Genomic DNA, 27,776 nt, shown 5'->3' with positions numbered 1-27,776 from the left:
CACAGATATCAGTACAGTCGTTTGGCAACAGAGTAGACAGTAAGGTCTCCATCTTGTATAGCAGGACCCTTATCTTTTTCCTGTAATGATGACCAAGTACTTCACACTAGAGAATAAGTAAATTAGTGAAGGTCCAGAAGAGGGATGATCATAAAGTCACGTACAATACTTAATATACCACGGCTAAGGGCTGTTCTCATGCACAACGCAACGTGGAGTGCCTGGACACAGCCCTTATCACAAACCCTTGAGGTTCCTTATTGTTATTATAAACTGGTTACCAACGTAATTAAAGCAGTTAAAATAAATGTTTTGTCGTACCCGTGGCATACGGTCTGATATACCAAGGCTGTCAGCCAATTAGCATTCAGGGCTCAAACCACCCAGTTTATAATTGAATTTAAGTGTGTTCAATAAGAAACCCCTAACCCAAATAAATGCACCCCTTCAGCTATATATAATTATATGAAGGGCAAAGAGCTAAAGCATGCCATAAGCAAGTGAGTTAAAACAATTCCATACATTCTTCAGTTGAGTGTTCCAGATCTTTGAGATCTATATTTCACTCTTGGTTGTTCTTGGGGCAGGAATTGAACAGAGGACACATTGTGTACACAAAATGTCAGACAAATCATTACATTACAGGCTGGTGTATTCAACATATATTTTTCATTTTAAAAACAGTTGAGGACAATCAAAATATAAATACATCTCTCCCACACACAAAATAGACTATGCACAGCACCAGACAACACATGTGCTCACACACTCCTTCACTCAACCCAGGCCCCTGAATAGGATCTCAAAATGTGCAATCACAACAAAAGAACAAAAACATTATTAAACTGCATAATCCAGTCTCCTCAAGTAGTCCTCTCAACAACGGGCAGAGCTTCCATCAATCTGGGGTATTCACTAAGAACCAACTGGAAGCAAACAGACCAAAACGGGGAGGGCCCTACCTGAACTTGTCTAATAAGAGACTCTCGTTTCCATTGCAAAACATGTTCCATTGCCAAACTTTTTGCTACAGTTTACACTAATGAATACACCCCTGAACACACGTTAGAAAACACATTCCCCCTGCCCGGGTCGCATATCATATCAAATACTTAATTTGTGATGGGGAAGCAATACACATTTAAAAGAAGGGTCCATGTTTAGAAATTAAGGGTTGGGATAAACTTAAGGATAAATATGTCCACAGGCCACCACAGAATGTTTAGGGTAGCTGAGAATGGCAAAAGAAAATATCAGGGAACCAACTGTTAGATGTACAGTTTGTTAGGACTGGGGATGAATCAAATGAGATAAAAAAAACTTCTGTTATGTCCATCTTCTGGCCAGTGATTCTGTCTTTCGTTCTTTGTAAAATCAACAACACTCTAGACACAGCAGTCAAAGTGCCTTTCCATATTGAGTTAGATCTTTCAGATTCTTAGTGTTTCTTGCCACATTAGGAAGCATGAGTCAGTTTGTAGTCACTTCCCCTTTCCAGATAGGCCCTTCCGGAGACTGGTTTGCTCTTGTGCCAAACATTCCACTAAGATGCTTTGCCCAGTTCAATCTTCTTCTGGATGGCTTTTGCCGAGTGGTATATCAATGAATCAATGAGTCCAGCCACTGGGAAAAAGATACAAGATACAGTAAATAAAATGACAAATCTCTGACACACATACAGTAAAACCACTGTCCATATGGTTAATTCCAACAAATGAATAACATCTACCTCCAATACTGCATGGTACCTTCAAACTGAGAAGCCATCACTAATTACAAACAATATGACAAGTGAGTTTGCTATGTCTACTGCATTTGTAAAATGGGAAAGTCTAAACGTTTGTGTACTATCCCAGTACGCTATTGAATAATGAAGTAAGCGTTATGCAACATCTTTTGCGAACCCATTACAACCTTTTCTTTGTCTGAATGCAGAGGTGCCCACCTGTAAATACACCTCCTATGATGGCACACACTCCTGTGAGAAAATGAGTGAATGATCTGAAAAAAAGAGCAAACATGTTATATGTAACACACATCTTACTACAGTGGGGAAAAAAAGTATTTAGTCAGCCACCAATTGTGCAAGTTCTCCCACTTAAAAAGATGAGAGAGGCCTGTAATTTCCATCATAGGTACACATCAACAAATTGAGAAAACAAAATCCAGAAAATCACATTGTAGGATTTGTAATGAATTTATTTGCAAATTATGGTGGAAAATAAGTATTTGGTCACCTACAAACAAGCAAGATTTCTGGCTCTCACAGACCTGTAACTTCTTCTTTAAGAGGCTCCTCTGTCCTCCACTCGTTACCTGTATTAATGGCACCTGTTTGAACTTGTTATCAGTATAAAAAGACACCTGTCCACAACCTCAAACAGTCACACTCCAAACTCCACTATAGCCAAGACCAAAGAGCTGTCAAAGGACACCAGAAACAAAATTGTAGACCTGTACCAGGCTGGGAAGACTGAATCTGCAATAGGTAAGCAACTTGGTTTGAAGAAATCACCTGCGGGAGCAATTATTAGGAAATGGAAGACATACAAGACTACTGATAATCTCCCTCGATCTGGGGCTCCACGCAAGATCTCACCCTGTGGGGTCAAAATGATCACAAGAACGGTGAGCAAAAATCCCAGAACCACACGGGGGGACCTAGTGAATGACCTGCAGAGAGCTGGGACCAAAGTAACAAAGCCTACCATCAGTAACACACTACGCCGCCAGGGACTCAAATCCTGCAGTGCCAGACGTGTCCCCCCGCTTAAGCCAGTACATGTCCAGGCCCGTCTGAAGTTTGCTAGAGTGCATTTGGATGATCCAGAAGAGGATTGGGAGAATGTCATATGGTCAGATGAAACCAAAATAGAACTTTTTTGGTAAAAACTAAACTCAGTCGTGTTTGGAGGACAAAGAATGCTGAGTTGCATCCAAAGAACACCATACCTACTGTGAAGCATGGGGGTGGAAACATCATGCTTTGGGGCTGTTTTTCTGCAAAGGGACCAGGACGACTGATCCGTGTAAAGGAAAGAATGAATGGGGCCATGTATCGTGAGATTTTGAGTGAAAACCTCCTTCCATCAGCAAGGGCATTGAAGATGAAACGTGGCTGGGTCTTTCAGCATGACAATGATCCCAAACACACCGCCCGGGCAACGAAGGAGTGGCTTCGTAAGAAGCATTTCAAGGTCCTGGAGTGGCCTAGCCAGTCTCCAGATCTCAACCCCATAGAAAATCTTTGGAGGGGAGTTGAAAGTCCGTGTTGCCTAGCGACAGCCCCAAAACATCACTGCTCTAGAGGAGATCTGCATGGAGGAATGGGCCAAAATACCAGCAACAGTGTGTGAAAACCTTGTGAAGACTTACAGAAAACATTTGACCTGTGTCATTGCCAACAAAGGGTATATAACAAAGTATTGAGAAACTTTTGTTATTGACCAAATACTTATTTTCCACCATAATTTGCAAATAAATTCATTAAAAATCCTACAATGTGATTTTCTGGAATTTTTTTCTCATTTTGTCTGTCATAGTTGACGTGTACCTATGATGACAATTACAGGCCTCTCTCAACTTTTTAAGTGGGAGAACTTGCACAATTGGTGGCTGACTAAATACTTTTTTCCCCCACTGTATATAGGCTACACAATGACAAACTATATGGATTTTCCATTTTGTTTGAAGCTACCTACCGCTGTTTCTCTGTGAATTTTACCATCATAGGGGAGAGTTCATATAATACAAACACCCCAGGTAGGCCCTGATCTCCGATCAGCCCATTGGCTACTTTCTCATGTCGGGTCACAGAGAATTGGTTTGTTTTAACCACCTGTAAGACACAAGCAATAAAGACGTCCTTGTTTGTGCATGATGCCCAAGTACCTTTCTTAGCACGCAAAAACAGTCATGCACAGGGAAATATACAACAATGAATAATTAATTCACTTAATTTAAAAGTGATATAGCTATAAAATCAATTCAACTCAGTCAAATAGCTACAATTTGTAGGTATGGTCAATAACCAGCCACCCAAGTTCATTTCACAGCTGTCATGTCCAACATATACTCACCTCTCCATCCCATTTCACGTAGATGGTTGGGACAATCTTCACAAAGTACTGATACATCATGGATGCTGGAATAAAACAATTGATTGTTTTATAATTTGTAGAGGCAGAGCCCATGCAGTCTGCAGAAATGCAACATTTCACTCAGCATGAACGCAGGGTGGCGCTATAGATTGACATCACATAATTAGCTGGCTACACACTGATGGGCACTCCAAGTCTTTTCGGTGAGCAGGCTCTTTTAGCTCTGTTCACCTAAAAGAGCTGTTCACTTGGCTCACAAACAACTCTTCGTTCAGTGCTTAAAAATGGATTGAAAAAAGAAAACATGACAAATAGCATATTTCTAATGTAAAGCCTAAAATGTTGCGTACAGTTATCTCAGATCGTGAAATGAGAGTTCAAATAAAAAATGTATATGACGAAATTACATTCACACCGGCAGGGCTGTAGTGGAGCGGGTCGAGAGCTTCAAGTTCCTTGGTGTCCACATCACCAACAAACTATCATGGTCAAAACACACCAAGACAGTCGTGAAGAGGGCACGACAATGCCTATTCCCACTCAGGAGACTGAAAGGATTTGGCATGGGTCCCCAGATCCTCAAAAGGTTATACAGCTGCACCATCGAGAGCATCCTGACCAGTTGCATCACTGCCTGGTATGGCAACTGCTCTGCATCTGACAGTAAGGCGCTACAGAGGGTAGTGCGTACGGCACAGTACATCACTGGGGCCAAGCTTCCAGCCATCCAGGACCTCTATACTAGGCTGTGTCAGAGGCCCAAAATTGTCAAAGACTCCAGTCACTCAAGTTAGACAGTTCTCTCTGCTACCGCACAGCAAGCGATACCGGAGCGCCACGTCTAGGTCCAAAAGGCTCCTTAACAGCTTCTACCCCCAAGCCATAAGACCGCTGAACAATTAATCAAATGGCCACCCGGACACGGATTTTGCAGGTTTTCCTACTTACAAAGCATGTAGAGGTCTGTAATTTTTATCATAGGTACACTTCAACTGTGAGAGATGGAATCTAAAAAAATCCAGAAAATCACATTGTATGATTTTTAAGTAATTAATTTGCTTTTTATTGCATGACATAAGTATTTGATACATCAGAAAAGCAGAACTTAATATTTGGTACAGAAACCTTTGTTTGCAATTACAGAGATCATACGTTTCCTGTAGGTCTTGACCAGGTTTGCACACACTGCAGCAGGGATTTTGGCCCACTCCTCCATACAGACCTTCTCCAGATCCTTCAGGTTTCGGGGCTGTCGCTGGGCAATACGGACTTTCAGCTCCCTCCAAAGAAATTCTATTGGGTTCAGGTCTGGAGACTGGCTAGGCCACTCCAGGACCTTGAGATGCTTCTTACGGAGCCACTCCTTAGTTGCCCTGGCTGTGTGTTTCGGGTCGTTGTCATGCTGGAAGACCCAGCCACGACCCAGCTTCAATACTCTTACTGAGGGAAGGAGGTTGTTGGCCAAGATCTCGCGATACATGGCCCCATCCATCCTCCCCTCAATACGGTGCAGTCGTCCTGTCCCCTTTGCAGAAAAGCATCCCCAAATAATGATGTTTCCACCTCCATGCTTTACGGTTGGGATGGTGTTCTTGGGGTTGTGCTCATCCTTCTTCTTCCTCCAAACACGGCGAGTGGAGTTTAGAACAAAAAGCTCTATTTTTGTCTCATCAGACCACATGACCTTCTCCCATTCCTCCTCTGGATCATCCAGATGATCATTGGCAAACTTCAGACAGGCCTGGACATGCGCTGGCTTGAGCAGGGGGACCTTGCGTGCGCTGCAGGATTTTAATCCATGACGGCGTAGTGTGTTACTAATGGTTTTCTTTGAGACTGTGGTCCCAGCTCTCTTCAGGTCATTGACCAGGTCCTGCCGTGTAGTTCTGGGCTGATCCCTCACCTTCCTCATGATCATTGATGCCCCACGAGGTGAGATCTTACATGGAGCCCCAGACCGAGGGTGATTGACCGTCATCTTGAACTTCTTCCATTTTCTAATAATTGCGCCAACAGTTGTTGCCTTCTCACCAAGCTGCTTGCCTATTGTCCTGTAGCCCATCCCAGCCTTGTGCAGGTCTACAATTTTATCCCTGATGTCCTTACAAAGCTCTCTGTACTTGGCCATTGTGGAGAGGTTGGAGTCTGTTTGATTGAGTGTGTGGACAGGTGTCTTTTATACAGGTAACGAGTTCAAACAGGTGCAGTTAATACAGGTAATGAGTGGAGAACAGGAGGGCTTCTTAAAGAAAAACTAACAGGTCTGTGAGAGCCGGAATTCTTACTGGTTGGTAGGTGATCAAATACTTATGTCATGCAATAAAATGCAAATTAATTACTTAAAAATCATAATGTGATTTTCTGGATTTTTGTGTACCTATGATAAAAATTACAGACCTCTACATGCTTTGTAAGTAGGAAAACCTGCAAAACCGGCAGTGTATCAAATACTTGTTCTCCCCACTGTATATATACACTCCCCTTTATTACTTTTCAACCCCGCCATCCTTTCCCTACTTGGGGTAAATTAGTGAACAACAATGCCCAGGCCTCTACTTCCAGCCTATACTTACTAACTACACCTTATGGACACAGTCAATTTTACAATAATTCTATTTTATTTGTTTTTGCTCCTGAACTACTTCTACTCTCGACCTCTCCGATCATTTTCATGATGTCCATTCGGTTTGCTTCTATATGCCATATCTTTCTAACTGTGCTCTTTCCCAAAAGCTCCCAACATACAACCTATATATTTATTATGGACACAGTATGCTTACATTATTAGTTATCTTGTTATTATTTGTTGTTATTTGTTATTAGTCCCATCCTTCAACTCCATTCAATACCTCCCATCTATCTCTTAACACCATCCATATAGGATTTCTATTTGCCATATATATTTCAACTGTACTGTGATGTTTTACAAAAGTTCTGAACCTTTCTATTCTCATTGCTTCTACAGATTGTGAATTAAAAATAAACATTTTTGCTAAAAGTATTATTACATTATTGATCGATTGACTATGACTTTTCAGGTCACCCAGTAATGATATCTGCAAGGTTAGCTCCAGGTAAATATTGCAATCCTTTAGCCATTCCTGGACCTGTGTCCAAAAACAAGCTACAAATGGACAGAACCAAAACAAAATGATCTAATGATTCTGTCTCTTCACAGCAAAATCTGCAGAGCTGGGAAGATTGTATCCCCCATATAAATAACATTATATTGGTAGAAAACCAATGCAGGTAAAAGTGCATTGTTGGTTAAGGGCTTGTAAGTAAGCATTTCACGTTAAGGTCTACACCTGTTGTATTCGGCGCATGTGACAAATAAAAATTGATTTGATTGCTTGCAAAAAAAATTAGTCAAGAATACCATCTTCAGAGAATGTTTGTATAACTTATCCAGTATCGACCCGTCATTCAGGGCAGATGGGGCAGACCCCTTGACTTTTCCCACATTTTGTTACGTTACAGCCTTATTCTAAAATTGACTAAACAAAAACATTTCCTCAGCAATCTACTCACAATATCCCATAATGATAAGGCGGAAACAGTTTCTTAGGACATTTATGGTAATAAAAATAAAAGGTGGTGGCAGCATCATGCTGTGGGGATGTTTTTCAGCAGCAGCGACAGGGAGACTACTCAGGATCGAGGCAAAGATGAACAGAGCAAAGTACAGAGAGATCCTTGATGAAAACCTGCTCCAGAGCGCTCAGGACCTCAGACTGGGGCAAAGGTTAACCTTCCAACAGGACAACGACACTAAGCACACAGCCAAGACAACGCAGGAGTGGCTTCGGGACAAGTCTCTGAATGTCCTTGAGTGGCCCAGCCAGAGCCCGGACTTGAACCCGATCTAACATCTCTGGTGAGACCTGAAAACAGCTGTGCAGCAATGCTCCCTATCCAACCTGATAGAGCTTGAGAGGATCTGCAGAGAATATTGGGAGAAACTCCCCAAATACAGGTGTGCCAAGCTTGTAGCGTCATACTCAAGAAGACTCGATGGTGTAATCGCTGCCAAAGGTGCTTCAACAAAGTACTGAGTAAAGGGTCTGAATACTTATGTAAATGTGATATTTCAGTTTGTAAAATTATAATAAAATAGCAAAAACTTCTAAAAACTGGTTTTTGCTTTGTCATTATGGGGTATTGTGTGTAGATTGATACGGAGAAAAAAATATTTCATCAATTTTAGAATAAGGCTGTAACGTAACAAAATGTGGAAAAAGTCAAGGGGTCGGAATACTGAGAAACGTCCTCTCACTGTCAACAGCGCTTATTTTCAGCAAACTTAACATGTGGAAATATTTGTATGAACATAACAAGATTCAACAACTGACACATAAACTGAACAAGTTCCACAGACATGTGACTAACAGAAATTGAATAATGTGTCCCTGAACAAAGGTGGAGTCAAAAGTAAAAGTCAGTATCTGGTGTGGCCACCAGCTGCATTAAGTACTGCAGTGCATCTCCTCCTCATGGACTGCACCAGATTTGCCAGTTCTTGCTGTGAGATGTTACCCCACTCTTCCACCAAGGCACCTGCAAGTTCCCTGACATTTCTGGGGGGAATGGCCCTAGCCCTCACCCTCTGATCCAACAGGTCTCAGACGTGCTCAGTGGGATTGAAATCCGGGCTCTTCGCTGGCCATGGCAGAACACTGACATTCCTGTCTTGCAGGAAATCATGCACAGAACGAGCAGTATGTCTGGTGACATTGTCACGCTGGAGGGTCATGTCAGGATGAGCCAGCAGGACGTGTACCACATGAAGGAGGAGGATGTCTTCCCTGTAACGCATAGCGTTGAGATTGCCTGCAATCCGATGATGCTGTGACACACCGCCCCAGACCATGACGGACCCTCCACCTCCAAATCGATCCCGCTCCAGAGTACAGGCCTCGGTGTAACGCTCATTCCTTTGATGATGAACGCGAATCCGACCATCACCCCATGTGAGACAAAACTGCGACTCGTCAGTGAAGAACACTTTTTGCCAGTCCTGTCTGGTCCAGCGACGGTGGGTTTGTGCCCATAGGCGACGTTGTTGCTGGTGATGTCTGGTGAGGACCTGCCTTACAACAGGCCTACAAGCCCTCAGTCCAGCCTCTCTCAGCCTATTGCGGACAGTCTGAGCACTGATGGAGGGATTGTGCGTTCCTGGTGTAACTCGGGCAGTTGTTGTTGCCATCCTGTACCTGTCCCGCTGGTGTGATGTTCGGATGTACCGATCCTGTGCAGGTGTTGTTAAACGTGGTCTGCCACAGCGAGGACGATCAGCTGTACATCCTGTCTCCCTGTAGCGCTGACTTAGGCATCTCACAGTACGGACATTGCAATTTATTGCCCTGGCCACATCTGCAGTCCTCATGCCTCCTTGCAGCATGCCTAAGGCACGTTCACGCAGATGAGCAGGGACCCTGGGCATCTTTCTTTTGGTGTTTTTCAGAGTCAGTAGAAAGACCTCTTTAGTGTCCTAAGTTTTCATAACGGTAACCTTAATTGCCTACCGTCTGTAAACTGTTAGTGTCTTAACGACTGTTCCATAGGTGCATGTTCATTAATTGTTTATGGTTTTATTTTTTTCTCCACGCAAGATCTCACCCTGTGGGGTCAAAAGAAGGTGAGAAATCAGAGGGGTAGTGAATGACCTGCAGAGAGCTGGGACCAAAGTAACAAAGCCTACCATCAGTAACACACTACGCCGCCAGGGACTCAAATCCTGCAGTTCCAGACGTGTCCCCCTGCTTAAGCCAGTACATATCTACATAGGCGTACAGAGGCCCGTTATCAGCAACCCTCAGTCCTGTGTTCCAATGGCACGTTGTGTTTGCTAATCCAAGTTTATCATTTTAAAAGGCTAATTGATCATTAGAAAACCCTTTTGCAATTATGTTAGCACAGCTGAAAACTGTTGTGCTGATTAAATAAGCAATACAACTGGCCTTCTTGAGATTAGTTGAGTATCTGGAGCACAGCAATTATGGGTTCGATTACAGAATCAAAATGGCCTGAAACAAATAACTTTCTTCTGAAACTCGTCAGTCTATTCTTGTTCTGAGAAATGAAGGCTATTCCATGTGAGAAATTGCCAAGAAACTGAAGATCTTGTACAATGCTGTGTACTACTCCCTTCACAGAACAGCGTAAACTGGCTCTAACCCGGTGCGCAACTGAGCAAGAGGACAAATACATTAGAGTGTCTAGTTAGAGAAACAGATGCCTCACAGGTCCTCAACTGGCAGCTTCATTAAATAGTACCCGCAAAACACCAGTCTCAACGTCAACAGTGAAGAGGCGACTCCGGAATGCTGACCTTCTAGGCAGAGTTGCAAAGAAAAAGCAATTTCTCAGACTGGGCAATAAAAATAAATGATTAAGATGGGCAGCTGGAGCCATTTTGCCTTGAAGAATGGGCAAAAATCCCAGTGGCTAGATGTGCCAAGCTTATAGAGACATACCCCAAGAGACTTGCAGCTGTAATTGCTGCAAAAGGTGGATCTACAAAGTATTGACTTTGGAGGGGGGGTGAATAGTTATGCACGCTCAAGTCCTGTTTTTTTTGTCTTATTTCCTGTTTGTTTCACTATAGAAAATATTTTGCATCTTCAAAGTGGTAGGCATGTTGTGTAAATCAAATGATACAAACCCTCAAAACTATTTTAATTCCAGGTTATAAGGCAACAAATAGGAAAAATGCCAAGGGTGGTGAATACTTTCGCAAGCCATTGAGTTAATAAAGCCTCATACAAACTTGGTCTCTTTTTTTCTTTCTTGAGTAAGGCAGCTCCAAAATGCAGGTGTTTCAGCCTTGCTCAGTGCTTTCTGTGGTGGTGGGGCATTGCAAAGCAATCACTAGCATGCTATTCAGTGGAGTGGGTGTGTAGTCCCAAGTCTGGGTTTAAGGGTCTCTTTTCCAAGCTTAAAATGATAAAAATTCAACATTGGCCATGGTGTCAATCCAGCAGGATTTCTGCCACGCTCAAAACAACTGGAAACTCAGAACTGGGAAATCTGATTTCAGTGAGTTCAAGACAACTGGGAACTCTGAAAAAACTAGCTCCGACTAGGAAAATACGTTTTGAACGGTCATCCAACTTGGAATTGCAAGTCGGGAACTCGGGCCTCTTTCTAGAGCTCCGACCTGAAGATCACTGACGTCATCATGATTCGACTTTGTTTTTTTCCTGAGTTCCCAGTTGTCTTGAAAGCATCATAAATCCAGAGAATGCCAGACTTTGATGACAAAATTTGCCCACGAAGGACTGCCGCGCCAACTTCCTGTTCAAGTGAGCACAGCACAACAATGTGAATCCAAAAATGTCTTGTATGCTGCTGCATAAATAATGTAATATGCCAGGGAGATATGTATACTGAAGCTAAGAAAGTAATACTAAGTGTATGTTGTGTAGTAAGCTGTTAGTAGCCCATGTGCCTCACCCTAATAATTTGTTCTATTTTCACCTCTTAATTTCGCCTACTGTTCTGACTTGGTGGTGCACATGTAGCCTATAACTTGTTTTTGAGAAATGTAATCATCGAATAGTCTAAGAGCTTTCATTGTCTGCTTATATGCCCCCTTTTTTTATCCTACGGTTCTGACTTGGTGTACAGGGAGAATACTGTAAGAATGGCCCATGTTCTGAATTTTGTCGCTGTACAGTTCAAAAGTGCTGAACAAATAGTTATATTGACTACGTCCGTCCTAGCTCGCTCATTCATGTTTTAATCGAAATTACGGATTGCCTCTTATCCGCTCGTCGACCCCTTATGCCATAGTTTGTACATCACAATTGTCAGTAGAAACCACATTTGTTTAAGCAAGTCAGCCATATCAGGCGATGTTTTTTTTTTTTAAAGGCAGTAAATCAGGCTGAATGAACTGTTTCGCTGCCAGACAAGGTTCCGCTGATAGCCAAGTGTAGCAGTGGTAAGGTGTTGGGATTGCTGTTGAGAGTGCTGTTGGGACAGCTTTATGTAGGCCCTAACAGTTTGTGGGCACCGTTTGTCACCGTTATAATACAATTAAATGTATTGTTTAGTGTTGTGTAGTGGGTTGGCTGGCACGCATTCCCAAATGTTTTGTTTGCCCCATCAAGATTTACATGCTAAAATCGCCACTGAACTTATCTACAGATAATCGATGTCTGGAGCTCAAATTTGCAATATATCCTTTCACAGATGCGATTCGGTTCCTGACGTTCACCAAAAAGATCATTTCAAAAGGACCCGGCCAACCCATCAAGTGACGGAAAGTTCGGCATTTTACTTACTCGGATCTTTTCGACTCGTTTAGTCAGAAGACCGAATCTTTCGACTAATTTCGTTCATTTGAGTCAGTAATGCCCCGAGCACGATGGACCCCTACCAGCGAACGATGAACACATCCCCCCCGAAAATTTCGAAATAGTCATGATTCTACAAGCCTCTCGTTCACCATAAGGGGCTTATTGGAGCTGTCATTTGTGACTGAGACTTGTAGAAGCGTGCTTTAAAAACAATGTACATTTGTTGAATGCTTACAAATACGATTATTTATTGTTACATTTGAAACGGAGATCTAGTTTGGCCGCAACCGGACTAGAATGTGCACGACTCTTGGCGGAATGCATTGCTTGACTGCTGTGGGCGTGATAAGCACAATTCGTTCGCGAACTGCAGCAGCCCAAACGATTCGTTCTCGAGTTTGTTGAGCAGAGGCTGTGTATGTTTTAGTTCTACAAAGCTATGTCCATCATAACATTCAATAATCAATTAATTGCATTCATTTTTGCACCATGCTATCAATTATCTGTTCTAAACATGTATTTTTATTCTCTATGCTGCCTGCAGCATAATCTATTTTGCCTGCGCACATATGACAGAGTTGTTGGTCGGTTTACGTGTTAATCCTGCTGTAGAATTCATTGCAGCTAGCAGGTCAAAGAACGACTAAAATGAACGACTCACTCAGTAAAACGAATCATGACTCTCGAGTCAGTAAACGAATCGTTCGCGAACTGATCTTTGTCACTACTGCGTTGTTCTCACTCCTCTCAAGTAATGGCCGCCTGTTAGAACAGCATTTCAAGCTACCTAGTCTCATCGAAAAAGCGACGCTTGTCTTCTCTAGTGACCGATAACTCACATTACGCAATAAACCAAGGTAAGTGCTTCCTAGAACGAATAATAGTGTCACGATAGAAAAAATATTTAGTCGGGCGTCAAAACTATCCTTTCAAATGTCTTCAAGGCCAGACCTAGGTGACATGCTAACCAGTTATCTAGCCAAAACGCAGCTAGCTTGAACTAGCTAGAAGCTGGGTAAACAGAAGCTCGAGATAAAGGGTGGACAAAGTTCAAATGTCTGCATACAGCCGTGCACGTCACATCACATTAGCTAGCTACATATCAAAATCTGTTTTCGGTGGCAAATGTCTGTCTTGTACAAATAACGTTGATAGCTTAGCTAGCCAACTCCGCTAGCTTAACTTGCTGCTTAAGCTTAGCCACTAGTGTAGTGTTATGGCGTAGCAAGCTAGCTACAGACGCCTAGCTAGCGCAACTGATTCATAAACCTGCCATATCTTTTGATGGTTGTGCTTTCTTTCAATACAGATGCCAGTGGCAGTAGGACCGTATGGCCAGCAACAGCCAGCCTGCTTTGACAGAATTAAAATGGGATTCATGATGGGCTTTGCTGTTGGGATGGCAGCTGGTGCCATGTTTGGAACCTTTTCCTGTCTAAGGTTAGTTAAGTTAACCCAATGTCGATAACGATTTACCTTTTACAAGTAGGCCTACACTGAAATGCAAGACACTTTGTAAGAATGCCATAGTCTGTGCTTTGGCATCACGGATTTCTTTTACTATATCAGTTTTCATATGATTTTTGTTGCAGCCATCCACAGTGCATAGTGGTTTGTTCAATAGAACTCCATTGTGTTATGTGATTTTGTTCAAATGCTGTATTTTTTTCTTCCCTCAGGGTTGGCATGAGAGGCAGAGAGCTGATGGGAGGAGTTGGGAAGACGATGATGCAGAGTGGAGGCACGTTTGGTACATTTATGTCCATTGGGATGGGCATTCGCTGCTGAGACCACCTACCATAGTTACATAACAGGACTTTTGTAATAACTCATTCCCATGTCACAATTTCTCCATAGTTCTGGGACAAAGTATGTCAATAAATGCTGTGATTTCAATTGCTGGTAGTAGGCCAAACGTTTGGTGTGGGGCTTTTGATAAATGAGATGACTAACCTTGTGGTGCTGCAACATCGGTGCCATCCAAAGGATTGACGATACCAGGGTAGTCTCTCCCAAAGGATAGATGCTTGATCAAGTGAGTCATGTTGATCTGTAGGACAATTCAAATAAGCGTTCACGTGTATGGAGGACTTTGCCTTGGCAAGACAAGATTTGTCAAATGTACTTACGTTGTCTAGTCCAAAACTCTGCAGATCATGAACTGAAAATAAGAGACAAAATGTTATTAATGCTGTGATCTGATAGCATCATCAGTTATGTTCTGTTTACCTAGAGTATACGAGGGCTTACTATTCTCGCAATCCACGACTCTCCCATTACAAGTTATTGTTGAGCCCTCAGAAAAGTGATGTAGATTACTGTGTGTACCACCTCCAATAAAGATCAAACCAACAATCACACGCTGGTTATTCAAAAGGACCGCTTTAAACCACAAGTTAGAAGCAGCTTTGGTTCTGTCTTCGCTAGACTTTAAGTAACAGGGTCAATTCTGACTGACAACCTCTTCATAAACAAAGTTTGATATTTGACTGGACAATTTAGAAGGGAATGATGTGAGGGATGTTGCCTGAGTGCCAGTCTGTTTGTGCTCTTATGCCAACTCACTGTCATGACAAACCTTGTCTTTGGCTTGACAAGGACAGCAATGGAGTATGCAAGAGCACAAACAGATCTGGGACCAGGGTAGGGGGGGATGTTAACTACAAAAATAACTTACTTTCCACAGCGTGCACTGCAGAATAGAAGAGAGAAGAGTACACTATATGACGCATGTTGGGCTACACAGAAAAAGCCACAGTCCTAAGAGGCTGGCCAAAGGCATTAAGCCTCTGAAGGGAGTTCATCACATCTGGTATTTCATATACGGCCAAATTCTTATCACAAAGGGAATCTTGTCTCTTGTTTCTGCCTTTAAGCAGACAGACAGTAGTACTAGTCCAGAATATTTTTTTTGGGAGAAAATAAAATCAGCATTGAGCTGGTGAATCTTTCTGCTCTATGCTTTCTGTACATGGTGTTGATGACGAGGGACACCTTTCAATGCCACCGAGCAAGTTGAGAGAATAGTACTTTGGGCCTACAACTTCATCTGGTTATGTACCATGCTACTCTATCAGCAATTCTTGAGAAATTAGTTTAGGGTAAATCAAATTACAACAGTGCCTCAATGACAAATACGCCTGTATTGTCACACAGTAACAAAGGTTACATCAGTGAAATATTTTAGTAACTTGACTAATGTTCTCATGCCCACTTCCGCAGTTGGAGCGCAATTCAGACTTCTGTCAAGCCCAGCAACATTATTTAATTAGGAAAATCCATTGCAATAAATGTTTTGCAATCAGTTTGCCAAACAAATTAATACATTTCACATTCATATTTTTTCAACAGAGTGTCAATGCTAAATAACTTGATTAGTATGTTAGTGTTATTAGTAGGCAACATTAATGATAAAGCAAGTGAGTCAATTATCCATTCATTTACAGTCAGAACGTTGCGTTTATCTGTGGGGAAAAAAGAGCTACTTAGTTTGACACATATTTTCACCTCTGCCATAAAGATCAGATGTTTTCATGAGATAAAAAAAAATAGCTACAATTAATGACTTAGATTGCAATGGATCCCATTAGGAAAGAAGGGAAGAAGTCTAGCAAAAGACAACGAAAGGAATGATGAAAAAGAAAAACATGCACCATTTACAAAAGGATTTACGACAGTGTTTTACTGTAAAAATTAGTTATGGATGCACAAGAAATGCCTTTACTGGCCTAGTGACTTGCAAGTGAACTTACCGGTTAATATTTGTCTTTCCTTGGCTATCCTCTGAGAATGTTCTAGGGGCAAAAACTACACTACAAAAGGGTCTGTACCTACATCTGGTCTGAGACAGACTAGTGGTTATAAAACCACAAGGTGTTTCTGGTAGCAAGTAAGCAATTTTCGACTTCCAACCCAATTCAGTCCGCAACCTGTTTGGCTTTATGCAATTCAGAGGATTTACTTTCTGTCATGGGTATGGATGGAAAACAGAATTTGTATTTTCCTTAGATAATTGATATCAGACCAGGGGAACAACTCATTTAGACCAGGGTTGTGTTTACACAAGCAGCCCAATTCAGATCAGTGTGAATGCGCAAATCTGATATGGGGCACATGTAAAACTGTGCGGGAAAAAATTGATATAGAAAGAAAATCAGATTCGGGTTTTCCACACCTATGGACTTCAGACTAGACAGTAAAATGCAGGTCTTACCATGAACATGGGACTGCTGGAAACTCTTTCCAGGGGCAAAGTGAAAATTTCCTGCCACCTAACAAAAAACCAGACAAAGTGAAGAGTTTAAAAGAAAGTCAGACAATGAATGTAATATTTGCAGATTGAAAATGTATATGAATGCATTAAAGCGCCTCACAAAATATAAAATCTCAGCTACAGTACACTTCCATCCCTATTTCTTTTAATATAACCACACAGAATTATGCTCCCAAAAAGTGATGATCCATTTAAAATCATATGTTGTTTCCAACCTGACCATTTGAAGACCAGGCAATGGTGTAAACATTGTCAGCCATGAAATAAAACATACCTTTTTGGAGTGTAAATCAGAGTGTGAGTACTGACTATTCTTTCTGATGATGTACTCAGCATCTGTTTAAGACTAGTTACCTTGTTGACCTCCAGAAAGCCGTAGATCTGGCAACCCTCATTCTTCTGCTCCTGCATCTTCTGGCTGAAGCCCTCCCTCTTGCACTGCTCGATGGTGTCCGGGTTCTTGAAGGCCCAGCCCCGCCTGCGATAACCCTCTCGTACGTCATCGCAGGTGTTACAGCACCTACAGAAAAGCACAGGCAATATGTCATTGTCACACATACTGTCACACTCAAATGTTGGACAATAGTGTATAGCCTCCCTACTGTTATGTTATTTTACTGCTGCTCTTTAATTATTTGCTATTTTTTACTCATCTATATTTTATTTAACACTTTTTCTTTTCTTAAAAACGGCATTGTTGGTTAAGGGCTTGTAAGTAAGCTTTTCACTGTAAGGTCTACACCTGTTGTATTCAGCACATGTGGCAAATAAGATTTGATTTGAGATAAGCTCATTCATTCATTGATGGCATATGTTCTGAAAAATAATTTATGGCTCAATTAAGTAAGTACAAGCTCTCAAATGAAACCTCATGAATTCTTTGTAACAAATCCAATTTCACAGTCAAGGGATTTTAGTTATGAAATTGACAGGGAAACCCTCTTTTTGGTCTTTGGTCATGGGAAGATGGTGCATGTTCTTTAAGGGTATTCCAGTCTTGGAAACTCACTTCAAATCCTCCATCTCTGCTCCGTAGCAGCTTTCACAGCGCTCAGGATCTAGCTTACTGGGGTCAAAAATGTCACCTTCCTCTTGTCCCAAATCTACATGAGATGACAACAAAACAATATCCATGACCCAGTGAAAAACATTAACTTTTCAATGAGGGAAAACAGCACAGCTCTCCATGAATTACAAGCAAGCTAATTAACAAGATGGTTACCGTGCTTCTCTGCCTCTGTAGTGACAGGATTGCCCTCCTTGTCGAGCCTTTGCTTGAACAGGTTGTGTTCCACATCCAACTGCTGCTCTCCAGCTACGTCCATGGCATCAATGCTTAGATCTGAAGGACAAGGTGGTGTTGCAAATGTCATATACTTCAACTGTGCAATTACCATATTGCTTCATGCACATTCCTAAAGAGATTAACTTAGATTTTAAGTTGAAGTAGGCCTAACCTTGCACATTCAGTTAAAATGTCATATTTTGTTCCTTGTTCATGTGACATTTTGTTTAACTGTTTATAATATCACATAAACAAGCACGAATAGGGGTTAATTGTGCACATGTAAGTTAATGTGATGATGCATGCAAGGGCGGCAGGTAGCTTAGTGGTTAAGAGCGTAGTGCCAGTAACCGAAAGGTCGCTGGTTCTAATCCCCGAGCCGACTAGGTGAAAAATCTGTCGATGTGCCCTTGAGCAAGGCACTTAACCCTAATTGCTCCTGTAAGTCGCTCTGGATAAGAGCGTCTGCTAAAATGTAAATGTGAAATGTAAATGTCTGAACACAAGTATTTGTGTAAGTTACTTACAGGCACATGGCATGTTAGGAAATATCACATCAATGTTGATTTTCAGTTTGTCTCCTCGTGATGTGTCTACAAACAATTCAGGATGGACCTGTGTTGGCAGAACAATATTAATATTTTGCAAGTCATAAAGCAGTGGTACTTAAAGTGTGGACCGGGCCCCATAGATGGAGTTTCAAAGAACTGTGGGTAAAAGTTATGACAGATGGCTTAATAAGAAAAACATAAAAAGAGTGATATTCTAATCATCCTCAAATAGGCCAGTCATTGTATTTTAGCACTATACCCACCATTGACATTTTTAGCATTCCCAGTTGCCCAGGTGTCAATGGAGTGGAAATTAACTATCTGATTAATCAGGCTATAATACACAATTCATTGTTATATACAGCCTGAAACATTGAAGTGCATAATCATGTAAATGTTCCTTACAAGCCAGAATGTTGAATAAAATATAATTTCAATATACTCTGCCAGTTGTCGGTACGGCTTGTCCTTCAGCCGCTCTACATTTCTGACAACATATCCACATAAAAGTATTGTTTACACTACTTTTTAGCGAGCTGGTAGGTATATGGTTCTGTCAGCTTGTATTTCCGGTGTGTATTTTCAATCTACTGACGCACCCGATGTAAACACTACCGAATTACGTTCCCTCACATTCAGCTGGCAAATCAAATCAAATTTTATTTGCCAAACGCCCCCGAATACATTACATGGCAGTGGCAAACCTACCGCTCTCTAAAAAGTTGGGTAAGCAATACTTTCCTTACTCTACAGGTTGCACAGACAACTGGTAGAGTAAGTTCACATTTAATTTTATTCAACATTCTGGCTTGTAAGGAACATTTAAACGATTTTGCACTCCAATGTTTCAGGCTGTATATACACCAATTAATTGTGCATTACAGCCTGATTAATCAGACAATAATTAACTTTACATTTGATTACACGTTTTTTGAAATCGCAAAGGGCTTGGCTGAAAGGGTTTGAATACCACTGTCTGTCTTAAGAGTTTACAAACCAGAAGGGCGGCAGGTAGCTTAGTGGTTAAGAGCGTTGTGCCAGTAACCGAAAGGTCGCTGGTTCTAATCCCGAGCCGAATAGGTGAAAAATCTGTCGATGTGCCCTTGAGCAAGGCACTTAACCCTAATTGCTCAGGTAAGTCGCTCTGGATAAGAGCGTCTGCTAAATGACTAAAATGTAAAATGTAAAGTGTTACATGCAAAGCTTGAACCTAAACAGAGTAGCTAGCTGTTTAGTTCCCTAGCTGACTAAACTAAACGATTTACGATGGAGTTGAGCGGTGACTAGTGTAAATGCAGGCTATTCTTTGGGTGCTGAAATGCATCGCTTTTGATAAAAACATAATTTTAAGCGACGCCGGAACTCCAGTCCACTCACACGATTCGCCGTCAGTTGAGTTTAGTCAGCTATTGTTCTCCTAGTTACCTGTTCTCCATTAGAGAATCCTTCAGTGTGGTCCACACAGAGCTAGCTTCTTAACCACATACCTGGCTGGCATACCTACACTAGCGTACCTGACTATTTTCAGAAAAATCACATGAACCCACCTCCTTAGTGAGATAATACTGCAACTCTGAGAAGAACAGGATCAACATGATGAGACCACTTATGATGGTGACTGTAAAAGGGGGAAAGAGAAAAATGCATGTCAGAATATCACCAAATCCCATTGAACTTTAGAGAACTATTGTAGCTAGTCATCCGTTTCCCCGCAGATGTAGCCTAGTAACAGTCTGAGATCTAGAATGCTAGCCCAAACACAGTGCTCATACTAGCCCAATAATGGACTAAAGGAGGCTAATGTTACAACCTAAGCTCAGGGGTAGACATAACATAGTAACATAGTACATGTTGCATGGTATTTATTCATTTGTGGATGTCCATCATCCATTTTGTTACAAATTGCAATTCGTACGATATGATATGAATTCCAATTTGTTGTGGCTAACGTTAGCTAGGTTGCTAAACCTAACATTATATAGGTGGCTAACGTTAGCTAGGCTATGGGTTAAGGGTTACGGTTAGGGTTAGTTTAAAGGATTAAGGTTAGGGGAAGGGTTAGCTAACATGCTAAGTAGTTGCAAAGTAGCTAAAAAGTTGCAAAGTTGCTAATTAGCTAAAATTGTCCATGAGTTTTGAACACGCAACCTTTAGGTTGCTAGACGTTCGCATTATACGCCCACCAATCCAGTCCGACAAACAGTTTTGTTTTTGTCTTAAGTAACCTGCTGTCTTATGTAACCATACCAAACGTACCATATCATAGTAATTTGAGGGTCTCAGATTTACATTTACTAAGTTACGTCTAGTCTATGAGACCAGGCTAAACGTTACTCTTTATAGTCAAAGATTATGGATATACTGACAAGATACAGGTCTCTCCACCCTAACAATGGGAAATGTAAGACAGCGGGCTGTCTAGCTCCTGCCTATCCTTTCTTTGGATTGGTGGATACATCTCATTATTGTAATACTTTTTTAAATATTCGATGAGGGTTGTTGACGTCAACCGCCTGTATTCAATGGAGACAGATGCTATGCTACTAGCCTCCTGCCATGAATATGCATAGCCATCTCGAGACAACTCCGATATAAAGTGTTTTTTTCTCAAAGTTGCCTGCATGTCAATGTCCTACTTATATCAGTATACTCATAACAACTTAAGCATTACAACACTTCTATTTGATCAAATAAACCTCACATAGCAAATAAGCTATTCATTTTTTTGTTGACCAAATTCGACATACAAAAACTCCTTACTTGGTGGGCGAAACAACGACAAAACGCAACCTGCTGGAGGGAGACAGATTTTCCGCCCCACAGTGGAGGTGTCATAATACCCATAAAACCTAGCGGTCAAACAGGAAAATGGTTCCAATCCTTTTTTCCACCATTAATTTTTCCCCATAGGGGATTTTAGAAACACTTAAAATAAGGGCTGTGTTTCGTGTAGGCTTACCCTGGCGTGATGTTTTGATAACCATGTAAAGCTCTCTCTGACAAGGTGACTTATCATTATATTCGGTTCTATTTTCGCTCAGATTGGAAAATGCTAATTAGCATCAAAACAAATCCCTGCAAGCTCCTGCACGTCATCTCTAGCTAGCACCTTCACTAACAGGTCAATATAAAGAAATTAAGCCAATTAATGAATTACTACATTTAGCTAACATTAGATAGTTAATCCAGAGATTCTTACCTTTGCCTCAATTTAGCAGTCTCGTCCAGATCATCATGTCATTTGTAGTTCTTTATGATAGCCACATTAGTAGCTAATTACTTGGTGGGCGAAACAACGACAAAACGCAACCTGCTGGAGCTCAGCTGGTAGAGCACGGCGCTTGTAACGCCAGATAAAATCCTGCGACTTGTGACTGCAGGCCGCCCAACAACCTGCCCGCTTGACCCCATCCCCTCCTCTCTTCTCCAGACCATCTCCGGTGACCTTCTCCCCTACCTCACCTCGCTGATCAACTCATCCCTTGACCGCTGGCCATGTCCCTTCCGTCTTCAAGAGAGCGAGAGTTGCTCCCCTTCTCAAAACCAACACTCGATCCCACTGATGTCAACAACTACAGACCAGTATCCCTTCTTTCTTTTCTTTCCAAAACTATTGAGCGTGCCGTCTTTAGCCAACTCTCTTGCTATCTCTCTCAGAATGACCTTCTTGATCCAAACCAGTCAGGTTTCAGGACTGGTCATTCAACTGAGACTGCTCTTCTCTGTGTCACGGAGGCTCTCCGCACTGCTAAAGCTAACTCTCTCTCCTCTGCTCTTGTCCTTCTAGACCTGTCTGCTGCCTTTGATACTGTGAACCATCAGATCCTCCTCTCCACCCTCTCCGAGCTGGGCATCTCCGGCGCGGCTCACTCCTGGATTGCGTCCTACCTGACCGGTCGCTCCTACCAAGTGGCGTGGCGAGAAGCTGTCTCCGCACCACGTGCTCTCACCACTGGTGTCCCCAGGGCTCAGTTCTAGGCCCTCTCCTTTTCTCCCTATACACCAAGTCACTTGGCTCTGTCATATCCTCACATGGCCTCTCCTATCATTGCTACGCTGACGATACACAACTAATCTTCTCCTTTCCCCCTTCTGATAACCAGGTGGCGAATCGCATCTCTGCATGTCTGGCAGACATATCAGTATGGATGACGGATCACCACCTCAAGCTGAACCCCCTGGCAAGACGGAGCTGCTCTTCCTCCCGGGGAAGGACTGCCCGTTCCATGATCTCGCCATCACGGTTGACAACTCCGTTGTGTCCTCTTCCCAGAGTGCGAAGAGCCTTGGCGTGACCCTGGACAACACCCTGTCGTTCTCCGCTAACATCAAGGCGGTGACCGGCTCCTGCAGGTTCATGCTCTACAACATTCGGAGAGTACGACCCTGCCTTACACAGGAAGCGGCACAGGTCCTAATCCAGGCACTTGTCATCTCCCGTCTGGATTACTGCAACTCGCTGTTGGCTGGCCTCCTGCCTGTGCCATTAAACCCCTACAACTCATCCAGAACGCCGCAGCCCGGTCTGGTGTTCAACCTTCCCAAGTTCTCTCACGTCACCCCCTCCTCCGCACACTCCACTGGCTTCCAGTTGAAGCTCGCATCCGTTACAAGACCATGGTGCTTGCCTATGGAGCAGTGAGGGGAACGGCACCTCTGTACCTTCGGGCTCTGATCAGTCCCTTACACCCAAACGAGGGCATTGCGTTCATCCACCTCTGGCCTGCTGGCTCCCCTTCCTCTGCGGAAGCATAGTTCCCGCTCAGCCCAGTCAAAACTGTTCGCTGCTCTGGCACCCCAATGGTGGAACAAGCTCCCTCACGACGCCAGGACAGCGGAGTCACTCACCACCTTCCGGAGACATTTGAAACCCCACCTCTTTAAGGAATACCTGGGATAGGATAAAGTAATCCTTCTACCCCCCAAAATTGTAAAGTGGTTATCCCACTGGCTATAGGGTGAATGCACCAATTTGTGAGTCGCTCTGGATAAGAGCGTCTGCTAAATGACGTAAATGTGCCCTTGAGCAAGGCACTTAACCCTAATTGCTCCTGTAAGTCGCTCTGGATAAGAGCGTCTGCTAAATGACTAAAATGTAAATGTAAAGCCAAGGTAGTGGGTTCGATCCCCGGGACCACCCATACACAAAAATGTATGCACGCATGACTGTAAGTCGCTTTGGATAAAAGCGTCTGCTAAATGGCATATTATTATTTATTATTAGAATTAGTGTTTCATTTGTTGGGGGTAAATACAGGCAAATATATTGATAAGTCACCTTGTCTGAGAGAGATTTACACGGTTATCAAAATGTCACACCAGGATAAGCCTACACAAAACACAGCCCTTATTTTAAGTGTTTCTAAAATCCCCTATGGTAAAAATGAATGGTGGAAAAACGATTGGAACCATTTCCCCGTTTGACCGCCAGGTTTTATGGGTATTATGACTCATACTGTAGTACTCTATAGTCCAAGGACCTTACATGTTCAGTTTAGAGGCGAATTGGCTCTGGCAGACAAAACAGCCAATACTCCCATCTAAACATGAATCGATTCTCAATTACGGTACGGTTCTAGAAACCTATAAAGCCCTCACATCAAAATAATTTCACAAAAGCTAAATATACACTTACTGTACACTGTTTTAACAGTTGCAGCTGACAGTATTTTTCAGTGACAACACGTTTGTGGCGTCTTTTTCCGTTAAAACATAACGTTAGGTGTTCGGAGACGCAGCTAGCCAATTTGTACGCCTCTGTCTTCCGTAAATAAACGCTGTAATATGGAAATATGTCTGTGTGGGAACCCTAACCCTATAAAAGGTGTAGTAATTTAAGCTTATTTCTTGGTGATATGAAAGATACGTTCCTTTCGTTTCCAAAACCGTACCGCAAGCGATGCGTTTTAACGTTCAGAACGAGCGTTGGGGCTCTTAACAAAAGTTCGCCGGCCAGAAGATAATATCGTCAATTGGCGATAAAGGTAGTTAGCGTCTATGAATGGGTTATGCTACTGCTAGCAACTGGGAATAGTATTAATGTGTTATACTTGTAACTAGAGCACTGCCAAAAAACACTCACCCGTAGCTCCGCCGCATGTTTTAATTCGGAAATCCTCAAGAGTTTTCGGATATGCATCAAATTGTTTCAGTTTATTTAGTGTGTCCATCTTCTTTCATACCATCGGCTGAAAGAATTCCTGACACACATCAGTCCTCGACATTCACTTCCGGTACACAAGGCGTGCATGCGTAACGAACCAATCAGCGTCGACAGCATAAGGGTCAGTATATGAATTGACTACAATTTGGGAGTTTTGTATAAACTAGCAGAATTAAAGGCGCTACATGGTCAATCCGACATCTGCATTGGCCGTGCAGCATTTACGGCAGAAGGCAGAGCATTCATACTTCTTGCTCTTTGCAGAGTTGTTGTGAAGGAAGTTGTCTAGGAAGTGAGTTTGTGTTTATAAACAGGGCCAGTCCTTGCCGTTCTACCGCCATTGGCGAGACTACTAGAATAGTCCCAGTAAGCAACATTACGTTGAAAAGACGTCTAAAATACGACCGGACCGGACCAAAAATCTATGTCATTGGACATTGAAATCAAGGCCTGTCTGGACCGCACCAAATAGTCTATGATTGGTTCAGATTTGCTCTGGACCGGACCAAAAACCATTGTCCGTGGATGTGGAAATCAAGGCCGGTCCGGAACTGCACCAAAAAAAGACACGTCAAAAGGAGTCGGCGTAGGTCCATGCTTACTGAGGTGTAGCCTACAGTGTTACTTGAAATTGTATTTTCCGAATGCCCATCTATGTCGTAAGCCGGGCAGGACCAAAAAAAGACGTTGGCTCGTGCTTACTGGGGTGTAGCCTACCATGTTGGCCTGCAATGGGATTTTATGAATGCCCATCCATGTCTTAGGCCCACCGTTTGTATAACAGGCCATTGTATTGGCTTTATTAATCCTGATTCCTGTGACTAATCCATTTGGCCATTTAAACTCTGAATATCAGCTACCCAACTTTATCAGGAGTTGGAATTTTGCATTTGCTCTGGAGTGGGGCAGCGGTCTAAGGCACTGCATCTCAGTGCTAGAGGCGTCACTACAGCCCCTGGTTCGATTCCAGGCTGTATCACAATCTGACTGTGATTGGGAGTCCCACAGGGCTGCGCATAATTGGCCCAGCATCGTCCGGGTTTGGCCGGGGTAGACCGTCGTTGTAAATAAGAATTTGTTCTTGGGGTAGGCCGTCATTGTAAATAAGAATTTGTTCTTAACTGACTTGCCTAGTTAAATAAAAAAATACTTCTGCATTTCCCGCTGTGTAAACACATTGCAAATAGGCTCGCAATTTATTTTATTTTATTTATTTAACTACATTTTGTACAGATACAAACTTGAATCCACCGATCATGACAATAGGGTGAAACTCCTGAACAACAGTTGTGATTGTCCATTTCATACTGTCCATTTTACTTCGACCTGTCCTGTTTTCAGGATATGTTGTTTGTTAACAAGACAGCACATTTTTTTATTTGATTGAGTGCCATTTAGGTTAGGTTATTTGATCGGAGAAACCTGCATGATGTAAAAAGTGTAGGTCCTCATTACATTGTCATACATTTTATATCCAGCCTGTAGGCTACAGAAAAGGCCACACTTTCTACCATATGCTATATCTGCTACATGATTTATGTTAGATCTTTTTTTGGGACATAACGTTGGTGGAGCGCTGCAGAGATGCATCTCTCCAACAGCACCCCGGAGAGGTGCACTGGGAATGGACAAGCAGAATATTTTGCGCCTTTGACAAAGTGGGCATTGCTTACCAAAGGGCGGCATCAGGCTTACCTAAAAAGTACATACGCTACAGGTTGAGAGAAATTGTCATTGTTTTTGGTGGGTTTTATGTGTTGTTGTTGAAGGTGCGTCTTGGTCAGTTTAGCTCAGAAAATGCTGCCCTCATCAATCTTCCGCCTAATCCTGCCTAATGAGCAGGCCGACCGTGTTTATACAGGACCTCCTGCCCCCACCCACCATCAACCAATCATGTCAATGCGGAGCTATAAGGAGTCCTCCACATTGTTACAACATTTGAGAGGCGCACTGCAATGCTGTATGGAGCTTGATTTGGCCTCTACATGCCTCCAAAGCTCCGCAATTGAGTGACATCCTCCAAGCATAAATTGGCTTTTAGAAATAGTTTTCAGTAGTAACCAGATGCTGCATTCAAGACAACTGGGAACTCGGAACTCTCAGACTTCAGGGTATTCAATACAACTGGGAATTCTGACAAAAACTAATTCCAACTTGGAAACTCTGGCAACTTCCTAGAGCTCAGACTTTCCGACCTGAAGATCACTGACATCATGATTTGACCTCGTTTCTTTCGAGTTCCCAGTTGTCTTCTATTGCTGCATTTAAAATAATTGGGAAATCTGATGTTAAATCATGACGTCAGTGATCTTCAGGTCGTAAAGTCGGAGCTCTAGAAAGAGGCCAGTTCCAGAGTTGGATGACCGTTCAAATCGATTTTTCCCAGTCGGAGCTTGATTTCCCCCCCAGAGTTCCCAGTTGTTTTGAACGCACTGAAGTCGGAGATTTCCGAGCTTCCAGTTTTGAACGTTGCATAAAAGCACCACTTTGATAGAGCTACAGAAGTGACTTTTCGTAGCAGGTTATGAGATAATTTGCTAACCCTAACCCTTTTCCTAACCTTAACCTAATTCTCCTAACCTGCTAGACCTACGCTTATTCTCCTAACCTGCTACAAAATAGTCACTTCCGGTCGTAGCTGTATCGAGGGCCAGCATGTAGGTTAGGGATTCTGTTGAAATCGGGATAAGCTATACTTTTTCCCCACAAATATTTGTCTTAATATTAACATTTGAAATATATATATTTTGATAGGCTGATACTTTGGTCTTTCACACCATGTAAAGGAACCTATTTCTTAATTTTTTTCATAAAATGCAACTGGATTTATTTAAACTCCATCAGATACCATTAAAGGCATTTCATTTGTACATTTATTGTCCAAAAACTCCAAAATTCTTGTTTTATTTGATAGTGCTATATAATGCTTCAGGGCTAATTGTTAGCATTTTGGCACATTTTTCTAGATTCAGAACGTAAAACATTTATAAAGGAAACATTATCCCTTCGATCTAGCACAGCAAATATTTCAATAGTTTAAGCATACGTTGCAGAACATTGACAAAGAAAACATTTTAAAGGGGGTTAGCCATAAGTGACTG

At 42.3% G+C, this 27,776-nt stretch overlaps 2 protein-coding genes across 2 annotated transcripts; one reads left to right on the top strand and one right to left on the bottom strand.

The window, feature by feature from the left end:
• Positions 1–634: 634 nt before the first annotated feature.
• Positions 635–24,748, bottom strand: ergic3 (ERGIC and golgi 3). Its single transcript, XM_041888808.2, has 14 exons — positions 24,595–24,748; positions 20,060–20,130; positions 18,489–18,576; positions 17,899–18,018; positions 17,686–17,779; positions 17,031–17,196; positions 16,617–16,674; positions 15,081–15,095; positions 14,533–14,564; positions 14,357–14,453; positions 4,080–4,144; positions 3,702–3,838; positions 1,946–2,001; positions 635–1,623 (listed from the first exon to the last, which is right to left on the bottom strand). Exons 1-14 carry the CDS (start codon positions 24,680–24,682, stop codon positions 1,544–1,546), a joined length of 1,167 nt encoding a protein of 388 aa, XP_041744742.1. The 5' UTR covers positions 24,683–24,748; the 3' UTR covers positions 635–1,543.
• Positions 13,118–14,761, top strand: romo1 (reactive oxygen species modulator 1). The gene is made up of 3 exons (XM_041888807.2): positions 13,118–13,260; positions 13,713–13,843; positions 14,083–14,761. Exons 2-3 carry the CDS (start codon positions 13,713–13,715, stop codon positions 14,189–14,191), a joined length of 240 nt encoding a protein of 79 aa, XP_041744741.1. The 5' UTR covers positions 13,118–13,260; the 3' UTR covers positions 14,192–14,761.
• Positions 24,749–27,776: the final 3,028 nt, after the last annotated feature.

This window comes from Coregonus clupeaformis, chromosome 10 (assembly GCF_020615455.1).
Source record: "Coregonus clupeaformis isolate EN_2021a chromosome 10, ASM2061545v1, whole genome shotgun sequence".
Taxonomy (NCBI): Eukaryota; Metazoa; Chordata; class Actinopteri; order Salmoniformes; family Salmonidae; genus Coregonus; species Coregonus clupeaformis.
The sequence above is the reverse complement of the archived record's forward strand: the minus strand, read 5'-3'. Positions and strand labels throughout refer to the sequence as shown.